This window comes from Carcharodon carcharias, chromosome 9 (assembly GCF_017639515.1).
Source record: "Carcharodon carcharias isolate sCarCar2 chromosome 9, sCarCar2.pri, whole genome shotgun sequence".
Lineage (NCBI taxonomy): Eukaryota > Metazoa > Chordata > Chondrichthyes > Lamniformes > Lamnidae > Carcharodon > Carcharodon carcharias.
Window position 1 is genome coordinate 144,750,342 of NC_054475.1, and position 19,287 is coordinate 144,769,628.

The window sequence follows — 19,287 nt, forward strand, 5'->3', positions numbered from 1 at the left end:
GTTCCATTATTGAGAGCATTCCTTCATCTCAATAGATCCACAGCCCCTAAATCCCTCCATTCCTCCAAACCCCTCTCTTTCTTTAAGGCCATCCTAAAAATGCTTCTCTTTGACTAAATGTTTGACCACCCCTCCTAATATCTCCCTTTTTGGCTTAGTGCCCATTTTTATATATTGGTTTGCATTCCCTTACGTTTGGTATGCTGTATGATGGATCTAATTAAGATCAATAGATCAGGGTATCAAGGCTTATGGAGTTGAGATACACATCAGTCATGATCTAATTGAATGGTATAACAGACTTGAGGAGCTGAATGGCCTACTCTTATTCCTATAAAGGCATTTTATAAACTTTTGTTGACCGTATCTAGGAGAACCCACATTTCTTCTTGAAAATCTAATTTCCTGTTCTCACGGTGTGTGTCAATTTTCCAATTTAAAAAATCCTATGTTCCCATTATTATGGAAAGACTATTCACTCCCTCCCACCAGTTGTGATGCTGCAGCAGCTCTGTCTCACACCTTGCAGCTGATCAATCTGCACTAAAGGAAACTGCCATAAGGCAATCAAATCTTCTTTTTGTTCTTAAATTGCTCAGATTTTGTTATTTAGCTGTAAATAGCTAATAGTATAATACAAAAATACAAATAGAACATATGACTTTTAAGAGTGGGATGAATTGCGTCTCTGCACCATGGTCCAATTATTGTTCTCTCACCCTATTTTGTCTGAATACAACACTTAAGCTTTGACTCCTTGTGAGTCACTCCATGACAAGCGCTCATATATAAATAAGGCTGAAATCACAACTGGCAATATTGAGGAATGAAAGGAAAACTAACCTTGCATTTATATAGTGTCTTTTATCACCTCAGTATGTCTCAAAACACTTCAAAGCCAATGAAGTACTCTTGAAATGTAGCCACTGTTGTAATGCAGGAAGCACAGCAGCCAATTTGCACATAGCAAACTCCTACAAAGAGCAGTGTGATGATGACCTGTTTGTAGGTGTTAGTTGAGGGATATATATTAAACAAGGAAAATTCCACTGATCTTCTTCAAAATATTGCCATTACATCTTTAGCATCCACTTCAGAGGGTAGACTGGGTCTCATTTGAAAGAGGGAACCCAACCCAGCACTACAATGAAATATTCATCCAGGTTGCTCCAGTTTCTTAAGAGGGATTTGAACCCATAATCCTCTAACTAAGAGGCAGCAGTGCTACCACTACAGTTGACACCCATATGACAATCTTACATCCACTATTTTAATGGAGCTGTTTATTCATTTGGTTTAAATGGAGCAGTGAACTATTTAAATGGTGGACAGATAAAAACTTGCAAATACATTAACGGTTCACTGCCATACAAGGGAAGTTTTAACATATGAACAAGTATGAACATATGAACAAGGAGCAGGAGTAGGCCATTCAGCCCCTCGAGCCTGCTCCATCATTTAATAAGATCATGGCTGACCTGATGGTAACCTGAAAGCTGCATCCTACTTACCCTCGATAACCTATCAGCCCCTTGCTTACCGAGAATCTATCCACGTCTGCTTTAAAAATATTCAAAGACTCTGCTTCCACCACATTTTCAGGAAGAGTTCCAAAGACTCATGACCCTCTGAGTGAAAACATTTCGTCTCATCTCTGTTTTAAATGGGTGACCCCTTATTTTTAAATAGTGACCCCTAGTTCTAGATTCTCCCGCAAGAGGAAACATCCTCTGCACATCCACCCCATCAGGATCTTTTTATATGTTTCAATCAAATCTCCTCTTACTCTTCTAAACTCCAGCAGGTGCAAGCCTAGTCTGTCCAACCTTTCCTCATAAGAAGACCCACCCATTCTAGGTGTTAGCCTGGGTAAACCTTCTCTGAACTGCTTCCAATGCATTTACATCCTATATTTAGATCTATAATCCACTGTCTATATTGCTTAAGTAATATAGTTAGATGCCCCAATCCATGACAATGGGCACGATAATCAGTGTGAGGCGACCGCTTCTGTCTCCCATCAGTCACATAATTTAGGAATGCCTGACTATGGTTCTAATGGAGCCCTTCCACCTACCACTGTAAGATTTCACAAAGCCATTCCCAGATGATCCAACACGCTTTCTACAAGAGCATTTAAGAGACCCCCAGCCTAGTGCATCAATTCCACTCAATGTACTCTCTCGTCACTGTGGCCCGCAAAGTGGTTCGAACCATATTTCCTGGTCGGAGAGTTTAAATTCCTGTTACATGTTTGATCTGAACTTTCTACAGTTTAAGAGGCCCTTGTACTGAGAGGACACAGCTGCACGCTTACATTGCTCTGCTATCTTGAGACCGATAAGAACAAAGCTGGGTTGCGCCAGACAGGGGTGACAGCTCTGTCATTCCTCTTGGGGTTTGAAATGAACGTCCGACTTTTGGTGCTTTCACGGGGCTGTCCTGGGGTATGGCCACTGTGATTGTGAGGAGTTACCACAATCCAAGTGAAAGATGACCTTGTACCGTTTGAACAGGTTGTCTCAGCTCACGGCAGAAGCATCTTCACAATGGATGGATGTAGTCCCGATTGGGGGACTCAAGAGTGTTTTAGCTCCTTCTCGTATTCTCAGTTGTGCGGAAATGATGAGATTTACTAACATTAAAGCATTTATTGTAAACCCATTCTTCTGAGGGTCTTGAGTGACTGTTATTTTGCTCCTTTGTCACGGAGAGTTAGATCAATAATCATTTCAGAGTGAGAGCAATGGCTGTTACGTCTAATTCGGTGATTTGTAACGCGGTAATTTGCATAATTCTGGAAATTACCTCAGAGAAATTACGAATTTGATTCAAATGTTGGCATTAATATTAACATTAAGATTAAACACGAAAGAACAGAACAATCGGTTTAAATGAAAATGCATACGAGGCTGGAAGAAACGATTAAACATCACAACTGCCGGAGAGGCTTATCTTATAAAAAACGTCAAAACACATTTTTAAAAGGCCGGTTAATGTTGGGCCATCTATCTAATTGTTCGGAAAAAGCACAGCACAATGAAATTCATAACATCATTCAGGAACAGATTTGTATAATATATATATATATAAAACGTGAGAATGAGTAGGGACCCCTTTTAGGGCCTCGTTGGTTGAAACTAAAAACAGAAAAATCTCCACTCCCTTTGCTGCAGCCAGAGATTTTTTTGTGAGATATTAAACAGGCAAGGAAGGAGCCCCTTTCTCTGAACGAATCAGGCATTGCTAATGCTGCTTTTTTTCCCCGAATTGTGATCATGTAAATCTTTTTTTCTCTAAAATTAAGGTGCAGAATCTTGACACGTGGTGGGGAGATGGTTTAGACAGTGGTCACACCTACATTACAATTAGTGTTTAATCGCTGCACCGCAGACTCCTTAACATTTGGTCCCCAGCCTCCCCTTTCTGCTGACTACAGGGCTCCTCCAGGGTCCCAAAGCCCATCGGCACGCTTTGGAAATTCCAGTATTCGGCAGAAGGCGAGCATGGAGTATTTGGGGTCAATATGTAAATCTGGGAGAAGGAGGGGCGGTGAATCAGTGTGGGACAGGTCCTGTCATGTTTATTTTTTTAATGTCGTAGTGTCAGCATTGCAGGAGCCACAAGACTGAGCCCCCATCAAACAAACTGGTTAGACACTAAACTCTCCACCATCCGCTTGGCGGGGGGGGGGGGAGGTGGGGGGTGGAATTACAAACCTTCCATTATCCGCATGAAATGGCACTGGGTAAACATTTTTAAATAGGGCGGGATACTGCCTCAGGTGTCTTTGGCAAAAGGCCAGTAGCCATTTCAAGAAATGCTTTCCTGTTACAGCTCGGCTTATTGGAAAAGTGAGGCGCAGTATTTGGGGCGGGCGGGACCAGAACCTGTTCACTGACTGTGATTATTCTGAATAAGGAGAACCCCTTTACTTTAAAGTGTTCAACAAAAATGATAAGACAGTATTGTCTACAGGTCACTGCAGCTGAAAGTCATTTCACATGAAGCACCTTGAAATTTTCTGAGGTATGATAAGGCCTTTCCTTCAAAAATATCAGCAACAATCCCCTCAATTAGAATCGAACCCATCAGGATTATTTTCAAACGGAAGAAATATCGTCCACCAACTGTCTCCTTCGGTTTAATTATACAATATTACGATACAACAATTAACTCAATGTACTAACTGGTAGAATTACGTCTATTTTGTGCACAGTTTTGTGTTTTAAAAAAAAACCATTTTATTCGACCCATGCGTGGCGCTGGTCCACGAAACAAGGATCCCTTGCTACACTCGGGTTGTTTCAGTGGATGACAAACTTGACTCGCACTAGGACCCGACGAATCCAACATTTCCACAGTGGTGGGTCTGGCTAGCCCGAGCGCAGACAACAAAAGCAGACTTGGATTGTCTCTTTCTCTCTGCATCCACACCCTGTCCACACAGCACATAATTTGGTGAGTTGCTCCTTTGCTTAAGTAAAAAAACGGAGGGGAAAAAAAATCGCAATCTATACCTATCTCTATATAGATATATATGCACTATTGTTGTAGCACTTTTATCGAGCTTGGGGTTGACATTCTGCAGTAAGGTATTGACTCGATGTGAATTGAGAAATGATTTATTCAGTGTCTCTGCAATTGATATATGGAGACGATAAGATTTCTCAAATTCTATTGTACAGTTCGTGTTCATTCCCAGATGCCCGGTATTTTCTCACCTTCTAAATAGCCATTCCATAGAATTTTATTGGATTATCTGATAAGAATTAACATTTCCCATTCAATCAATTGTAAATACATATTGCAGACTGGCGTTAATAGACAATAGTACGTACCTTCCCTTCAAGTAAACCGCTGCACTTTATTAATACCATTGAATATGAAAGTGTGTCTAAACGTACAGATCTTTCAATGAGCGTTGCATATTTTTTCTGTAACTATGCGATGTTTAGTAAATCGCAGTAATGCATTCCCTTTGTTAAGATGCCTTTGACAGTAACTGTTCAGGCGGCTTTTTACTGATTCATTTATCGCTCCTTTTTTAACAAGTGTTTAATATGAGCCTTCCACACGGTGTGTTTACTTACCTTTTCTTTTCAGAGCCGTTCGTGAATAATACATTTTATTGGTAAACCGTTATATCAGATTCACAGTACATAGCAGGGAGAAGCCCCTCCCCAGGAATTGTTACCTTAATGCACGGGGTCAGGATAAATTGCTGCTGGTGTTACTGCTTTCTAATTGTGACTGCGATTACACGAACAAAAGGATGGCTTTCGCGATTTTTTTTTTAAAAAGAATTGTGTTCCAAGTGTTGGGCCACTTTTGAGGATCACTTGCTGGTTTGCAGGGTTGGAGCGAGAATGACCACATTTTGCATTTTTTTTTAGTGGAGGGTGTCAGTTTGGTACTTTGTGCTACCTCCCTTAGGCAATGTCACCCACAATCAGTCCCTGGGTCTGGTTTAGCACAGGTCAGCATTTCTACACTGCCCTACCAAGTCCCCTCCATTTTCAATCTCGAAACAGCACCTCTACTGCACCAACGTGACATTGCCGCTTCTCACAACAGCTAGCCTAAGGCAAACCTGAACGAACCGCTATTACCAGATTGTGTGTTCGTAATTTTAGTGATCCTGGAGCGGGATAGGACTCATTTCTTGGCCCGGTCAGGTGTCACAAAGAAAATATTTTCTACCCATGAACATGAATTGATCCTGAAGTCATTCCCACATGAAAGCATGCCTTTGGAAGTAGAAAGTTTACATTAAAATCATGTAGTTGTTCTGACCATATTTTAAGAGGTTTAGTAGTTTTTTCGAATCATTGACTGTGGGCTATATTAGCAATTCATTGATAATGGTACTGGTCAATTTTCATTGTCTGAAGGATTATTAACAACTTGGGTTTTAATCTACTGAAAACTTAGCCAAGAATGGATGTGAGCCACCCAAACCAAGAAGGTCCCCATTCAATCTCTGATCTGTATTTTAAAAATATTTTAGCATAGCACCAATTAACATCAATGTTCCCAACCTAGAGAGGGAGAAACATCAACCAGGGTCCTCACTCTAATGTCAGTTGGAAAGTGTAAATTGGGTGAGTGGAGGAACAGGTTTTTTATGCCATCCCATTAATGTATTTGCATGCCCATTCTCTAGGCACAGATGAAGGTTGACCACTTAGATGAGGTACCAGTACAACCCATGTATCAATCTATCCCTTTAGGACAGGGGAAAAAATTTGAGGGGAATTTCAGATGACATCTACATGTATTCAATACCGATTTCCAATCCCAGTCAAAGTCCAGTGTGTTCAATACTGTATGTATGGCTCTGTTAAATGGAAGTTGGTTAAAGGAACATAGTGCATTTAGGAGTTGGATGAATCCAGAAGAGGCCAGGACTATTTTCATCACGATATTACACTAAAGCTATATACCCTGTAGGTAAGTCTAGTGCATTGACTATCAGATTATTAGATTGACTCATCAGTTCTTTGTTTTCCAAATGTATCTTTAAGCATCAGCTTGGCTCAGTATTAGCACTCTCATCTCTGAGTGACTTCAGGAGCTGAGCGGATAAACTAGGGTGACCCTTCCTTTCAATGCACAGGGGATTCAATATTGTTGGATGAAGTGCCACTAAGACTCTGTCGAGTTGTGTTGGTCTGTTCAGGTGGATGTAAAGTAAGGGATTTCTCCTGGTGACCTGGTTAATGTTCGTCTCTCAACCATCATTACAATAGGCAGATTAATGGTCATTCATATCAGCTGCAGTTTGTGGGACCATTCAAATTGGCTGCTATGTTTGCCTACATAACAATAGTGACTGGACTTCAAAGGTAATTGATCGTATAGTGTGTTGAAATGTACAGTATGCCCTTGGGACTATATGATAAATGAAAGTCCATTCATTTTCAAAGAGGATTGCTGTAATGTTCCAATTTCATGAAATGCCATTCACATGAGGGCAAATTATTCTCATGAGGAAAAAAAGCTCTTAACGGAGAGTGCAGGGCAGGGGTAAACACTAGGGATCGTGAATGTGTATCCTGGATTAAATGATAACTGATTTCTACCTGTTCAGTTTATTAATGATATGTGTATTTAAAGAATTCCATCTACTGATTTCTGTCTAGCTATTTCAGTGGTGTAGGTGCATTGTTTTGGGAGTTTTATGGTGGATAACATTGGAGGGGATGTGATTAATGTGCTTGTGGTCTGTTTACTGACTAATTATGGGTTGTTTAGTTTCCTTGGTGTCTGAAAATGGAGTCACCACACTCAAAAGATCCAGTCCCACCATAAATTCAATTTTCTGATTTCTTCTATATATTAAAAACATGTTTCAACAGAATTTTCCTATTTAATCTAAGGTCAGCCATTAATGGTTGAATCAATGAATGACCTCATCACTAAATGATCTTGCACAGGCGAAAACAAAAGAGAACTTTATTTTAATTAAAACATTTCATAAAATTAAAGGGCCTTTAGAACGTTATTAAATATAGGCTGATATAGAAGATTAACTAAAAGAGAAGTTCTCAAATGCTTTTTTTTGTGAACTTTATTTTTGTTCAGTTAGTACAGTTCTGGAGAATGGAAAGCCTTCTCCAATCAGGAATTGAGTACTGGGTATAGCACAGCTAAATGCAATGCAATGCAGAGCAAAGCTCCCTCTACTGTATCCTAACAATGTGGCTCATTAGAAATCTATTGCTCCAGTGTAATATTTCCATTTCTAACACAAGTCTCCTGTGGTCTTTGAGTAAGATTGCCAAACCTTTTTCTATGGAAAGAACATATATAGTGTGGGGATAAAGATGGTGCCAGTGATCCCTCCCCAACTTTAATGCATTTTCCCAGTGAATGAAAAACGTCCACCGAAATCAGAATTATGAACCAGCTATTGGAGAAGTGTTTTGTGCATTAGGCCATTTAGAGACCAAGGATTTTCTAGATTTTCACAAACTCTTGCTGTGTGTGAGCTTGAGCCTTATGTCTGTTGCAGGTTTGTTTGACCTTCAATTCTGACCAATTAACCGAAGTATGTTCCAAGATAAAGAGCTGGATTTTGGCCATTTTGACGAAAGGGACAAGACACGTTACTCAAAGGGTTCAAGGATGAATGGTTTACCCAGCCCCACGCACAGTGCTCATTGCAGTTTCTACCGCACCCGAACCTTGCAGGCCCTTACCACTGAGAAGAAAGCCAAGAAGGTCCGCTTCTACCGCAATGGAGATCGGTACTTCAAGGGCATTGTGTATGCAATATCTGCTGATCGCTTCCGTTCCTTTGACGCTCTACTGGCAGACCTGACCCGAACCCTGTCTGACAATGTGAACCTGCCACAGGGAGTTCGCATTATCTTTTCCATTGATGGGATTGGGAAGATTACCAGCCTTGATGAACTGGAAGAAGGTTAGTACCAGCCACCTTAGTGTAAGAGCAGAGCTCATCTCCCCTTGCATTTTTCAATGTTGTTCTCTTTGGCTACTTAAGGTGAATATTGCCGGATAACTGATGTTTGCTTACGCATAAGCATTTTATACCAGTGTAACAATGCAATCTATGAGAGGTGCTTTGAGATCTAGTCATATGATCTAATTTTGTTCAACTTTGCATAATTTAAGCACAAAATCTAGCTGCCTGACCAGCTTGAATTTAAAAGGGAGGATTTTCATAGCTTGGTTGAGTTGTAATGTTATAAAGCTTCATGGTAATAGCTGGAATTTTGACTATTCTTCTCAATCTTAGCGTTAAAACCATTCCTATCCCTACACTTATGCTTTCTTTGCACCAATGCTGAAATTCCTAATAAAGTACCAAAAATGCTATTGGGTTGCAGATTTCTGTTTGCTACAAATTCCCACTTTTGTATTGATTAGTGACATTGTTACCTAAGTATCTATATATGATGGACTTTGATTAGCAAGTTCAGCTTTCTGTACAGGGATTATAATGTATTATTATCTTTATTATTATGCATTTATCCATATTATTCACTGGCTGGGTAATCCTATACCATTTATTTTAATAACATAATTTCAACCTTGGTAGCTGCATTACCAATTTCACAGAAATTGTAAGGAGCAAGTTCCAAGGTCACCGCAATGATCCAATCTCCTTAGTGAATCACATTTGAATAAGATAGCAGGAAAAATAAGTCATCTGGTTGAATTGTATAATTCATTCCTAAAATGTTGGGCCCAGGAAAGATTTTCAAATTTGCGTTTCTTCCCATGTAGCATTGGGGTGGGATTGTGCATTTTATTTCAAATTGCTATTGTTAGGGATTCTAAAGAGCAATCCTTGACATGTTGAGAAAGGGTAAAGTGTTTAAAAGAGAGACAGTCAGTGTTAAAAGTAACCTGTCAGCCAGTTTCTCACATTTGCTTTCTGTTTCCATTATCAACAGGGCCAGAGTTGATCTGCAGTTGTGAGGATGACTTCCTTGGCTGCCTCTTGTCTGATACATTGGGAATAGAATCCTGCTATCAGCAGGGTGTGACCCCAGCATTGCATCATTTACTTGTTTGGGTGGCTAAACTGGCACTGCACACCAGCAGCAGCTGTGTAATAATTCCATTCAACATACAACTGTGCCCAACACATTCCACACCATAAGGAACTGTGTTAGCAAAAATATTAATAGCTCTTCTGGCTAAAATTAGTTTGTTAAAACTCTATGATTTAATAGTTCAAGTTACAATGAAGGGTTTCCTGGGTGTAGCAATTTTTGCTGGAGGGAGACAAATAAATTTTACTGAGTAATTGTGTCATAGATGAGCTTCTTCATTATGACTAAAGACTGGGAAGTAATCACTTCGTACTCTCAGTGGGATCAGCCTAGAGAGTGGCCATAACCTTTTTGAATTTGCTCTTGCCATTGGACAATAAAGCCACTCTTTCAGCCTTATTTGATTTGGAACTCCTGAATCAATCTTGCAGTGTAACAATACCTTGCTTGTTTAACTGTGTTTTGTGTCTTCATGGTTGTGTGCAAGCGAGGGAGCAAACAAAAAGTGAACAGAAGTGAATTGATCACTAGCAATACAAGTAGCGACATTAACGCTGACTGACTAACTGATCAGACAGTATCTGGCACCTCAGGATTCACCAAGTAATCTCTCTATCAAATCAAGTCATGTGAGTGAATAACTCCTCGATTAAGATGTGCAGGTTATTGGTACTCTCAAATTCATAAAATTATCTTATTGATTTGAGTGCTGTTTGGCGTTAACTTTGGCTTCACTTGACAATTGACTGAAGTTCACAACAAAGGCTTGGTCATCAAAAATTACAGTCCATGCAGAGATACAGACAGTGAAAAGCAATGTGACCTATACATGCCATCATGTTAGAAATGTTATTACATTTGGCATGCTCTGTAGGGAGTATTGGCCTGAACCCAAATACCACTTATTATCCAGTCTTTGAAAATATCTAATACTTTGGTACCATTTTTTTATTGGAAATATGTGTATGCTAGTTTCTCATAGATAAGAAAAAGATAAGATAAAGTAAACAGGATATGAATTTCCCTACACAACAGTGTAAGTAGTGTTAATTGGGTCTATGTGAATAGCTCATTCTACATTAATTTCAAGTTAGCAGGTTAGGATCATTGTGCAATACAGTAAGATATTTTATACATGCACAGAAATCACTATCACCATGAAAAAATAAATATGAGCTCCCTCACAAAGCGTCTATTCCCTCATCAAGACAGCCTATAAGTGCACCTCTAGCATGAGGAAAGTAGAATATAGTGATTGGGCAGGTGTTCCTGACTGAATTGTAACCAAAAGGAGAGAAATTATGGAAAATTAGTGAACCGCCCTATCTATTTCTATTCATCCTATTTAGAATAAAATTGAGAGCAGAATGTGGGTAGAGCTGATAGCTTTGTAAGCGACTATTTAATAGCATCTGTGTAAAGCTGTTTGGCCTACATTCTGCATTAACTTGTTTGGCCTTCATTCTGCATTTGCTTATTTATGCGACAGCTAACCACTTTGTTAATTATCTCATTATGAATTTATTTTCTTTGGAGACATGATTAATCTTATAGGCTTTGTTCTGCATTTAATCCTGGAAGCTATGAGTGCCTGGGCTCAAGAGTCTGAAAAGGACTGCCTTTTCATTAGGGAACTTTCCTTGCTAGCAGAGAATTTTTATATTAGTTTGCCATTGCTAAACAAGATTGATGATTATTCACATTTCACGCAGCAGTTAACAAGATTACACTTAGCCATCAGTGAAGGCTAGAAAATAAATACAGTACTTAAGGCAGTCAATTTAAAATACCTCTGGTTCTGCTCCCCTAATTGGTTAGTGGATACTTGCGCCGGCCGGTTGGATTTGAGGTTTACAGACCAGCAGATTTGATCCCTCCACTGGGCTGAATTAGCTGGGCTCAGCTGGTGTGGCAGTAGTGGCAACATAATTGGTCACAGCGCCTGTGGCCTAGAAAAGTGAGAAAGATTAGTCAGGGTTCCCATTCCTTGGCTCTGACTGTTAACCTATAGTGAAATGTGTGCACATATTTCTGGATGTTGACTGAGGGCAGAGTTGAACTTGGCTACCCTATGACTAACAATTCCTATGATTGAGTATTCTGTCACCACTAACTGTCCTAATTCAAACATGGAGAATAACCACTTAAGTAAGAAACTAGAGACCAGGCAACACCTTTACCAACAACTGTACCCCAGATGAGTTGGCATCTTTTGAGGGGGGGGTGGGTAGAACTGAAATAAAGACTTCGTAGGGTAACTGTGAATGTCATTGTGTGCCAGTAACCATGGAGGTCTAACAGCTAACATATGAAAGCTATGTAGTGTGTTTCATTCAAGAATGCAAGAGTATCAAACACCGGGTAATTTAAATTTTTTGCAGCCCTTTTTGCTGGCATCAGCTATTTTAGTTGTTGCCTCCTATATTTCCTGAATCCAGATTTGGTCTTTGCTGTTCTCATGTTTGTAAAATACTAATAAAAAACACATGAAACTGACAGATTCTGGCAAGATCTAGCCACCCTATTTAAAAATGGAATTGGTCAAGTAACAAATGAGAATAAACTTCAAAGTGGAACATATAGGCAGTAGATCATTCTGCACTCTGAAGAGGTTTTTCAGTAGACACATTGGAAGAGTCAAAGGATTAAATGAGTAATTGATATGTCCCTATGGTCGTTTGGTCAGCAATAGAATCGCTTTACAGGCATTACTATTTCAAAATGTGCGTATGTGTTTTTTAAATAACAGCTTGAATTGTTTCTCTTTTTACTCACCGCTGCACCACCCCTCCCCCAAGCTAGCATTTTCTGTTTTCTTCCCGTGCCTAGCCACTCATGTCAACTTTACCTCAGCCAGGAGAAATAGGCCATCAAAGTTTCTGGTCTCTATTACTGCTGCCATTGCTTGAGCCATTAAAGTTTTTATGGCTGATAACTTAGGATGGACAGAGTTAGCAACGCAAACTATCTTTTCTATTGCTCTTTTCAGAGGTTCTCTTTTGCTATTGGAAAAATGGGACTCACTCCATGCCTAATACAGTGGGATTGCACTATTATGAATCCATCAGTTTACAATAAGCATTTCTCCACAGTTCCCTGATGACTCAGTGCATAATGTGCACTACCAGTGTAGAACTAAACTATGTAGACCAGGAAAATCCCAGAATCAGCCCTGGTGTTCTGTATTAGTTGATCTCAGCTAGAGTGATGATAAAGTTCCTTCAGTTGGCCTCAGTAATTCTAGGGCAAGGAAGAGGAAACATACAGCTGGAATTCCTAGTTATGGTTACTGCCTGTTAATGACTGGAAGTTGCATAGGATAAGGACACAATTGGATTGGGCTGTGATATCTTCTAATGATCCTTGGACACTCGTTACCTGGAACATTTGGCTGTGACACTAGACAGTGGCTGGTCCCCATGGAACTTTAAAGTAGGACTAGTTTGGAAGGGATAAAATAAACAACAATCCCAGGGTATATAGAATAGCATAAGCATGTCTTTGGAGGGATCAGCCACTGTGGATTTCTGATGTTACCTTCTCTGACTTTCCAGCAGCCCAATAAGGATGTGCAATGTTTTTCTCTATTTGCCACTTTTTCTCAATGGCCAATGTTACGGCCACGTGAGGAGGGTAAAAATGACTCCCTTATGATACCACTCCAAGTCTGACCTTAACAGGGTTTTTGTGAATTTATAAGGATGAAGGTCTTAAAACAAAAATAAATTAAAAATCAACTCAGGTAAACATAAAAACATTTAAAAAGGTAAATTCATGCTCGACCTTCATGAGATACTCTTATACACACACATATACACACACGCAAGCATGCAGAATTACAAGCCATACAATAGGATGTTGCTCTTTTTGCTAAAAGATAAAAAAAAAAACAAGAGTTCACTGTTATAAGTCCTTTGCAGGTTTCTGTGGCCATGGCAGATTTTCCTCCATGATGATCTTGAAATTCCAGGAGTTAAAGCCCATGTAAAACTGCAATCGTCAGAGACAATTTATTTAAAAAATATAGCCCATCTTTTCTAGAGGTTGATGATTTTGCACCTGAGGTGCCTAGCGATGACAATTCACTATCTCTGTGCTGGATTTTATTAACTGTAACAGAGATTGGGTATTAACTTGGGAGAGAAAGGGCATGGGAGAGTATTACTGCCTCAATAACACGTTCTTCCAGACTCCTGTTTTAGCAGCTTGCATGCTGTATTAAAATAAATTTCAACATTGGTTATTCTAGTCACATGACCTCTCTCCCCATAATGATTCAAGAAGGTCTGAACAAACTGTTGCTATTGTCCCATGGCCATTAGCTTCTGAATGTTTCTTATCCACCTTGATGAGATAGGAAAAAGATCTTCCCATATAGATATTGTCCTGGTAGACTTTCTGTGTCTGCTTGAGAGGTAGCCTTATAGAAATGCAAATGTGAGCTCCAGTACAGTTTCAGTAAACTTTTTGAAGTAGTTCTTGGCAACAGCAGGTGACTTGTGGCAGCCATTTGTCTTTGCTTGCTTTTTAAAAAAGTCCTTTTTGAACAGTTCAATATATGTCGATGAAATTAAAGATTAATACCACCAATGCACAAGTCACATCGTTGTGACACCAGTCAAAGCGGGTAATGAGTTATATTTCAAATCAAGACTGAGGAATTGCAACTTATTACATGGCCACTTCATTGCTGGTTAGGCAAACAAACTAATCTAGACAAAAAAGTTTTCGTTTTGGCAAGAAGTTGCCCAAAGTTACGAATGGCGGAGCAGACTGGGTGGACCAGATAGTCTACTCCTGCTTCTATCTCTTATGTTCTTATGTTCTAATGCAGTATATTAAGTAGGTCTGCCCCAAAGGCACAATATAGTTCTAAATGTTAGTTAATTGAAAATGGGCACAAATGATATTTCAGTTCAGAATTCAGCTGTTAAGTATGGGGTTACATAAGGCTTTCTTCAAAGTCCCAACTGGGATCAGAAGCAAAACAGGAAGCAATTAAGTATCTGACACAGAGATATGCGCACTGAGGTCACTGGTAAAATAGCGAGATGCTTTAATAATCTCTACACCACTGAAAAGTAAATCCATTTGTATTTGGAATTTTCAGCCCTAGTCAGTATACACAGATTTCATAAACATGTTGCTGGTTGGATTTTGTGGATGGTTTCTCCCACACTACAGGTGACCTGCCAAACCATGTTGTTTGAGAAAATTGACAGTGCAAGGCAACATTTCCATCCAATAAGAAAAATATTGCAGATGCTGGAAATGTTAAATAAAACCAGAAAATGCTGAAAATTCTCAGCAGGTCTGACAGCATCAAGGACCTGAACTCTGTGTTTTTCTCTCCACAGATGCTGCTAGACTTGCTGAGTATATCAGCATTTTATGGTTTTATTTAACATTTCCATCCACATGTGTTGCAAAGAACCTGACCAAATGAATCCTGAGTTACATAAAAGTAAATTCTGATTGGCGATGAATTTCAGTGCTGATGTGATGCCTGGTTTTGGGCTGTATGTCCTAATGCCTGGTGGATCTTATCTAACGGCACGTCCCTTCGACTGTTCACAACAGGCAGAGTACTAACTTTCCTTAACCAATCCGTGCTTGCAAAACCCAGAACGTAGGCTTAGATTTTCTCCACTACAGGGAGCCTCTCTGTAGTGACAAAAATGGCAGAAGTGCCCAAAAATTGCAAGTCCTGCCCCTGAGCATGGCACTTTCCATTTTCACTGGGCAGCGATGGTGCTTCGCGTTTAATGCTTGCACATTTCAGGGAGGCAGATGGCCATTTAAATCAGCTGCCTCCACTCAAGTCAAGTTTGGTAGCCCAGGAGTGTGAAACCCGAAGTGTGAGAGTAGATCTGCTAAGGGCAGTTGCCAACTTTATGGATTCATTTGGAGAGGCAAGGTACCCCTTTGGATATAGTCCCCAGACATCTTTGGGGGAGGTGAGGTGCCTTTTGTGGGAGCTAAGGTGCCCTTTGGGGAAGGCCAGGTGCCCTCTGAGCGAGATAAGGAGCCCTTTTAGAATTGTTAAAAGTAGGCATAAGTGTGCATAAAAGTGAATAAACTCGTTAACTGTCAAACTCATTGGAACTGTCAATAGCCGTGTCAAAATCAACTATCAAAACTGTCAAAAGCAACTGTCAAGAGGACCTGTTAAAAGCATTTGTCAAAGGGGAGCAAGCTGTCAAGGCATTTAAAAACCCTGCCCTTTAAACCTTTGAAAAAAGTATCTGGGATGTTTAAAAAAATCATTGCTTGCTATTTCACTGTCTGTTGACATTAAATCTGGGGGCTGCTATTGCTGAATTACTGCTGCATGACTGATTTCACAACCATCCACTATGGCAGAAAGGTACTTACCATTTCACAGTTTGATTGACGGCTATAAATGGTTATAGATCCCTTGAAGTGGGGCTATGAATTCCAATGCTTGTTGTTATAAGGGACTCAGGGAACGTAAATGTAATAACTGCATTTTTATGAATGAGAGTGTTTATTTCAACATAGTGAAATCTGCAAAAGATACTTAGAACTTGATAGAACTTTCCTTTATCTAATTTCTGCATGAGTCTTGAGGTCTTCCCATGGTGGCTACTGGGTAAGTTGGCATGTTAGATATAAGGATAAAGGGTGGTGGATGGGGGAGGGATGGGTTGGCATGAGTTGGCACTCAGTGCCATAGGGGCCATAAAGGGTCATGGGATGGGAACAGGGACATAGGCTGACATGGAAGGTATGAAGGGGCAAGGAGACTAGGTACAGAGGCATAGGTTGGCTTGGAGGGTATAAGGGGACAGGGCAGTGTATACAGGGGCATGAGTTGGAGGCCATGAGGGGGCATGGAGGTCAGTATAGGGGCATAGGTTAGCATGGAGGGTATGAAAGGTTATGGGGGGTGGGCACAGGCATGAAGTGGCATGAGTTGACATGTATTGGGCATGGGGATTGTGTGGGGTAAGGGTTGAGAGCTGGAGGGATGTTTCATGTTTTATTGTATATTAAAACATTTTGGACATAGTGCTGGAGCCCCAAGGCAAACCTTCCAACCAGCCTATCCCCACACCCAGCATCCTCCTCACTACTCCCGAGGTTTCCCATCCCGACTTCTAATCTAGCCTGCTCCTTCCGGACTGAAAATCTGACATTCGTGCAGCCCTTTTTAAAAGTCAGGTTCACGGACCCAGGAATTCTGCCTACCCCGCACAACCAACTCACAGGTAAAAATTCAGGCATAGTGTCCAACATTAGATGTGATTCTGCAATTGGGCAAAACTCACTAAACAATCCTGATTTTCCTAAGAATTACGCTAACAATCACTTTCAGATTACAAGTCAGATTTGCAATGTGGCTCACTTCTGCATGATATGCCCTGTTCTTTGCAACCAGAAAAATCACGTCCAGGCATTGTGCCTTTTTCGACTAAACAAAAGCTTGGGGTCAACTGTTCCCTGGTGCACTCTCCACCTCTACCAATCAGAGTCTGCTTGCCAACCAATAAGCATGCTTTTCTCATACAGTATAAATTGTTGTTCCCTTGGAGATTTGATGTTCTTGTGAATCTGTCCTGATGAGTGCAAGATGAAAAGCTTTAAAAGGTCTCTTTTTTCAGCAAAACTAGAAATGCAAATTTAGGGTATTTGTATGCTGTGTTCTTTTGACCAATTGTGCAAAGTGGCCTGTGACATGATTCAGTGTGTGTTGCAAGCTTCAATAACCATTTTTATGTAGCCATACTGATTATTAGGCCTTCATTAATCCAGACCTGGTCATATCAAGTGTTAAGCTAAAACCAACAATTTAGAACATTTTTTCTAGGTTTATTTCAGTAGCAAATTTGACAATGCACTTTTCTTTCTGTTTAGGGGAGAGCTATGTTTGCTCATCACATGACATCTTCAAAAAGGTGGATTACACCAAGAATGTAAATCCCAATTGGTCTGTGAATGTCAAAGCTTCTGGTACCCAGAAAGTGCCACAGTCCCTTGCCAGTGCCAAGCACATGACTGAGGTCAAAGAAACTAAGGACTTTGTTCGCCCTAAACTAGTGACTGTTATACGGAGTGGAGTCAAGCCACGGAAAGCAGTGAGAGTTCTGCTCAACAAGAAAACAGCACACTCCTTTGAGCAAGTCCTTACTGACATCACTGAGGCCATCAAGCTGGAGACTGGGGTAGTGAAGAAGCTGTACACCTTGGATGGCAAGCAGGTGAGTCTCGCTGTTCCGTGAGCAATCAACCAGTACGAGGTGAGCTATAAAGCCTGTTATGTGTGCTGTACTGGAGAACTGAAATAGGCTGGTCAATTGGTGGATGAAAGCTGCCCTTCATTCAATTGACTGCCTTATTCTCACTTTTCCACTCAGAACATATATAGGTATGTTTTTGTTATTGTAACAGACCACTTATGTTTTTGAAAGTCTTGTAGCACTAGTCATATAAATCAGGATGTTATGAAAGCCTCTTCCTACAGATCAGTGAATGAGTGAACACCTTTAAAATCCTCTTGGATAAAGTTATCTAACTTTGTGCATGGGAAATAATGTAGTATCTGAGCCAAGAACTCCATTTATTTGAAATAACATTATGGTTACTAACATCAATTGATTACATGGGAATGTGCAGTGAAACTCTTGAAGGTATCTTTATGAATAATCATATGGGAACCTCAAAAGTTTGAAATAGTGAGGAGTTATATGAATGCATGACTCTGTCTATTAGTTTCTTAAAGGTCCAAGGTGGGGCAGATAGTCAAATTATGCATCATTTTACATACGAAAAATCAGTTGGGATGCTGTGAAACAAGTGACAGTGTCTATTGGGGCAAAGAGGCTGTTGATTAACTCCACAAAATATATAGCACTTGAGAATCTGCAGGACTGTTCACAGGAATGACCAGATACAACAAGCATATGATTGCAAAGAAATTGACCACCAATGGAGAAGATAATGCTACAGGTGAGGACAGCCCCTGATGACTACTCAATTTTGATGCATGAATTGATGCATGTTCTTAGTCTTACTTTTAATTTTAAAACTTTTTATTTAATGTGTCTATGAAGTCTTGTGCCTTGTTTCAGTTTCTCTCACATTTCTCCAAACCTTGCATCAGCTGCATCTAAAAACATGGGTGATACACTGCTTCCGGTCTCTGTGTGTATTAATCACCAGGAGACTGTAAGATCTGGTGATGGTGCAATCCCCCTCTGATGGATTATTGCATGTACACAATTTGCAAGCCTCTCAACTATTGGTCACATATGTATGGGGATAATTTAAGTTAACAGTTGTGATTAAACTGCAGACATCCAAACAGACATGAGTAACTGTTTCCACTTTATATCAGATAAACACTGCTAACTGACGTTACCAAGATATACTATTCATTACCACACTCCCGAATATAGAATCGCAGTGAGTGGAACTCATTCAGCTTTGTCCTTGACTCTACATTCAAAGTTTATATTGGGATGTGTGGTATAATTGCCAGCACTTGAGGCTATTTCAAGATAACGAGTACAATAAGAAGGGACAATGGGTTTCATAGTGGAGTTGCTTATTATATATTGCTGACCTTACATTTTTTTTGTTTGCTCATCAATTTGAAGATAAACGTTCTTCATATTTCTCACCCGGCTGTGTATCAGTTTTGGTTGAGGACCTGCTCTCAGGCCTTTACTGTTCTGACTTCATTATTGGGTACGTAGAAACAGCCCAGGGATGGCTCAGCTGAGTTTTCCTTCCCCCT

At 40.1% G+C, this 19,287-nt stretch overlaps 1 protein-coding gene across 2 annotated transcripts in view; it reads left to right on the top strand.

Annotated features, from left to right (window-relative positions):
* The first annotated feature begins 4,374 nt into the window (after positions 1 to 4,374).
* LOC121281781 (neuronal migration protein doublecortin-like) overlaps positions 4,375 to 19,287 on the top strand; it is a 168,773-nt gene continuing 153,860 nt past the window's right edge. For both annotated transcript variants that reach the window (XM_041194764.1, XM_041194765.1), the window contains exons 1-3: positions 4,375 to 4,461; positions 8,018 to 8,428; positions 17,406 to 17,749. In XM_041194764.1, coding sequence (XP_041050698.1) covers positions 8,056 to 8,428; positions 17,406 to 17,749 — 717 coding nt within the window. In that variant the 5' untranslated portion in view covers positions 4,375 to 4,461; positions 8,018 to 8,055. The remainder of the gene's footprint in view (positions 4,462 to 8,017; positions 8,429 to 17,405; positions 17,750 to 19,287) is intronic.